This window comes from Penaeus japonicus, unplaced genomic scaffold, assembly GCF_977035675.1.
Source record: "Penaeus japonicus unplaced genomic scaffold, GWHDUDI00000001_assembly GWHDUDI00000037, whole genome shotgun sequence".
NCBI lineage: Eukaryota > Metazoa > Arthropoda > Malacostraca > Decapoda > Penaeidae > Penaeus > Penaeus japonicus.
In genome coordinates this window covers 9,082,924-9,085,423 of record NW_028234439.1, presented here as the reverse complement: position 1 = coordinate 9,085,423, position 2,500 = coordinate 9,082,924, and the positions used below count along the sequence as shown (strand labels likewise).

The 2,500-nt window shown below is 42.8% G+C and overlaps 1 protein-coding gene across 2 annotated transcripts in view; it reads left to right on the top strand.

Moving 5' to 3' along the window:
- Positions 1 to 1,867, top strand: part of LOC122245047 (uncharacterized) — a 4,338-nt gene extending 2,471 nt beyond the window's left edge. For both annotated transcript variants that reach the window (XM_043002992.2, XM_086532751.1), the window contains 4 exons: positions 1 to 671; positions 789 to 894; positions 1,198 to 1,302; positions 1,581 to 1,867. The exon at positions 1 to 671 is cut by the window's left edge. In XM_043002992.2, coding sequence (XP_042858926.2) covers positions 1 to 671; positions 789 to 894; positions 1,198 to 1,302; positions 1,581 to 1,620 — 922 coding nt within the window. In that variant the 3' untranslated portion in view covers positions 1,621 to 1,867. The remainder of the gene's footprint in view (positions 672 to 788; positions 895 to 1,197; positions 1,303 to 1,580) is intronic.
- The last annotated feature ends 633 nt before the right edge of the window (positions 1,868 to 2,500 follow it).

Sequence of the window (2,500 nt, the reverse complement as noted above, 5' to 3'; positions counted from 1 at the left end):
TGAGAGTCCTTCAGGAACAGGAAGTACTTCTGTCATTATAAGTTCTCCAGGCACTGAGAGTTCTCCAGGCACTGAGAGTTCTCCAGGCACTGAGAGTTCTCCAGGCACTGAGAGTTCTCCAGGCACTGAGAGTTCTCCAGGCACTGAGAGTTCTCCAGGAACTGAAAGCTCTTCAGGCACCGAAAGTCCTTCAAGTACTGAGAGTCCTTCAGGAACAGGAAGTACTTCTGTCATTATAAGTTCTCCAGGCACTGAAGAGTCACCAAGTACTGCCGGCCCCGGAGGCGAAAGTTCCCCCGACGGTGGACAGCCAACTGAAAGTTCCTCAAGCAACGAGAGTACTTCAGGAACAGGAAGTACTTCTGTCATTATAAGTTCTCCAGGCACTGAAGAGTCACCAAGTACTGCCGGCCCCGGAGGCGACAGTTCCCCCGACGGAGGACAGCCAACGGCCACCGACGCCACATCGGCCACAACGGGCGTAAACTGCGTCAAGGAAACCACTGTACCACCCACGCTGGTCTGCCGTGAGGGTTGGCAGCTCTATAAACGGTCCTGCTACCACGTCAGCACTCAAAAGGGCTCTTGGGACGAAGGTCAACAGTACTGCAGTAGCGTCGACAGCACCTATGTCAAGATCACTGACGAAGACGAAAATACATTTGTTATCAGTGAGTTTTTAACAGAAAACTGCTAGCATTGACAGGTCTTTGACTTTGTTAGTATAGATTGTCTAATTTGTTTATTATATCACTTTCTCTCTTACAACCATGTCGTCTCGTCGACAGGCCTTCTGAGTGACACTACGTGGATAGGCTTGGCAGATCAGGACAAGGAAGGAATCTTCTTCTGGGATGGCGAGTCCGTGCCGAAATCCTCCGAGTCATATGCCAGGCAAGTCCTAGGATATTCCTTCATGCTTACAAACGCTTACACCTTTGTCACGACATCTAGGGCCCTTCCACTTACTAACCAATGAGTTAATAGAGTGCTTGTATTATCTACAAGATGTAACCACTACTCAGCCTACATCATCACAAGACCGTTTGGTCATCGGGCTGACCAGCTGTGGTATCCCAATCCCAACGAATCATTTTAGGATGTCAGGAGCGAGTGAAAAGGCAAAGTAGAGGCCCGAGAATTCTCTCTTATAATTTTAAAAAAGATAATCATATACTCGTATCACCTTCTTTATAGCTGGGGCGAAGGTGAACCCAACAATTTCAAGAATGAAGACTGTGTGGAGATCAATGCTTTTATCGGGTACTTCTGGAACGACAAGGAGTGCAAAACAAAGAGAATGTGAGTATCATTATCATTATTATTATCATTATCATTATAAACAGCAGGAGTAATATCATTATCATCATCATCACTATCATTGATATTATCATCACTATTATCATTATCAACATTATCATTACTATTGCTAATACTAAGATGACGATTAGGATTACAACTACCATCGTTATTATTGCAATGATTAGTCTCATGACAAAATCTGTCCTCACCGCGACCACCAAGCTCTCGAGTGCCGCTCATCACCACTGTCAAATCCTAAGAAAGCTCGATCCCTTCAGGTTTGCTTGCGAGAGGGAACCCGAGGTGGTCCCCGCTTAGGTTCCGAAGCAAGCACTGGCGACCGACGAGGGACTAGGCAGCATGGGCTAAGGATGGCAGTTTGTAGGATTGCAACATTGCCGTAAACAGCGATGACCTTTTCCCAACGATGACGAGAATTGAAGAGTGAACAAATACTTTGATCATAACGATTTATGATAGTCTAGTTGATATATAGTTATGTTGAAAATAGATTATATGAACAATTTGATCTTATTGGAGTAGATATAAAGCATTATTCTGAAAATCGGTGTATTATTTACCTCTTACAACAATAAACCTTCAACCAGATACCATCCATTTATTTAAATCAGATTGATCAGTAGCAACATCATGAACCAGTTTTTCAATATATGCAACACAAGTTTGAATGGTGTGTATAAATAAACATATATATATATATATATATATATATATATATATATATATATATATATATATATATATGTATATATATTTTTTTTTTTTTTTTTTTTTTTTTTTTTAAGTGCTTGGGATCAATGGTACAAAGCGATGGTGGATGCGATAGGGAGGTGAGGAAGAGAACACAAGCGGGGTGAAATGGCTGGAGAAGAGCGTCGAGAATGATCTGTGCCAAAGAATATCCGCAACTTTGAAAGGGAAGTTTTACATGGTGGCAGTAAGACCAGCCATGCTGTATGGTTCGGACACAGTAGCTATAACCAAGAGGCAAGAGGTAGAAATAGAGGTAGCAGAGATGAGGATGTTAAGGTTCTCACTGGGGGTAACGAGAAAGGATAAAATCAGAAATGAATATAAAAGAGGAACAACCCATGTAGAACAGTCTGGAAATAAGACCAGGGAGGCAAGGTTAAGGTGGTTCGGCCATACGACGTGGAGAGACGAGGAACATGTCGAG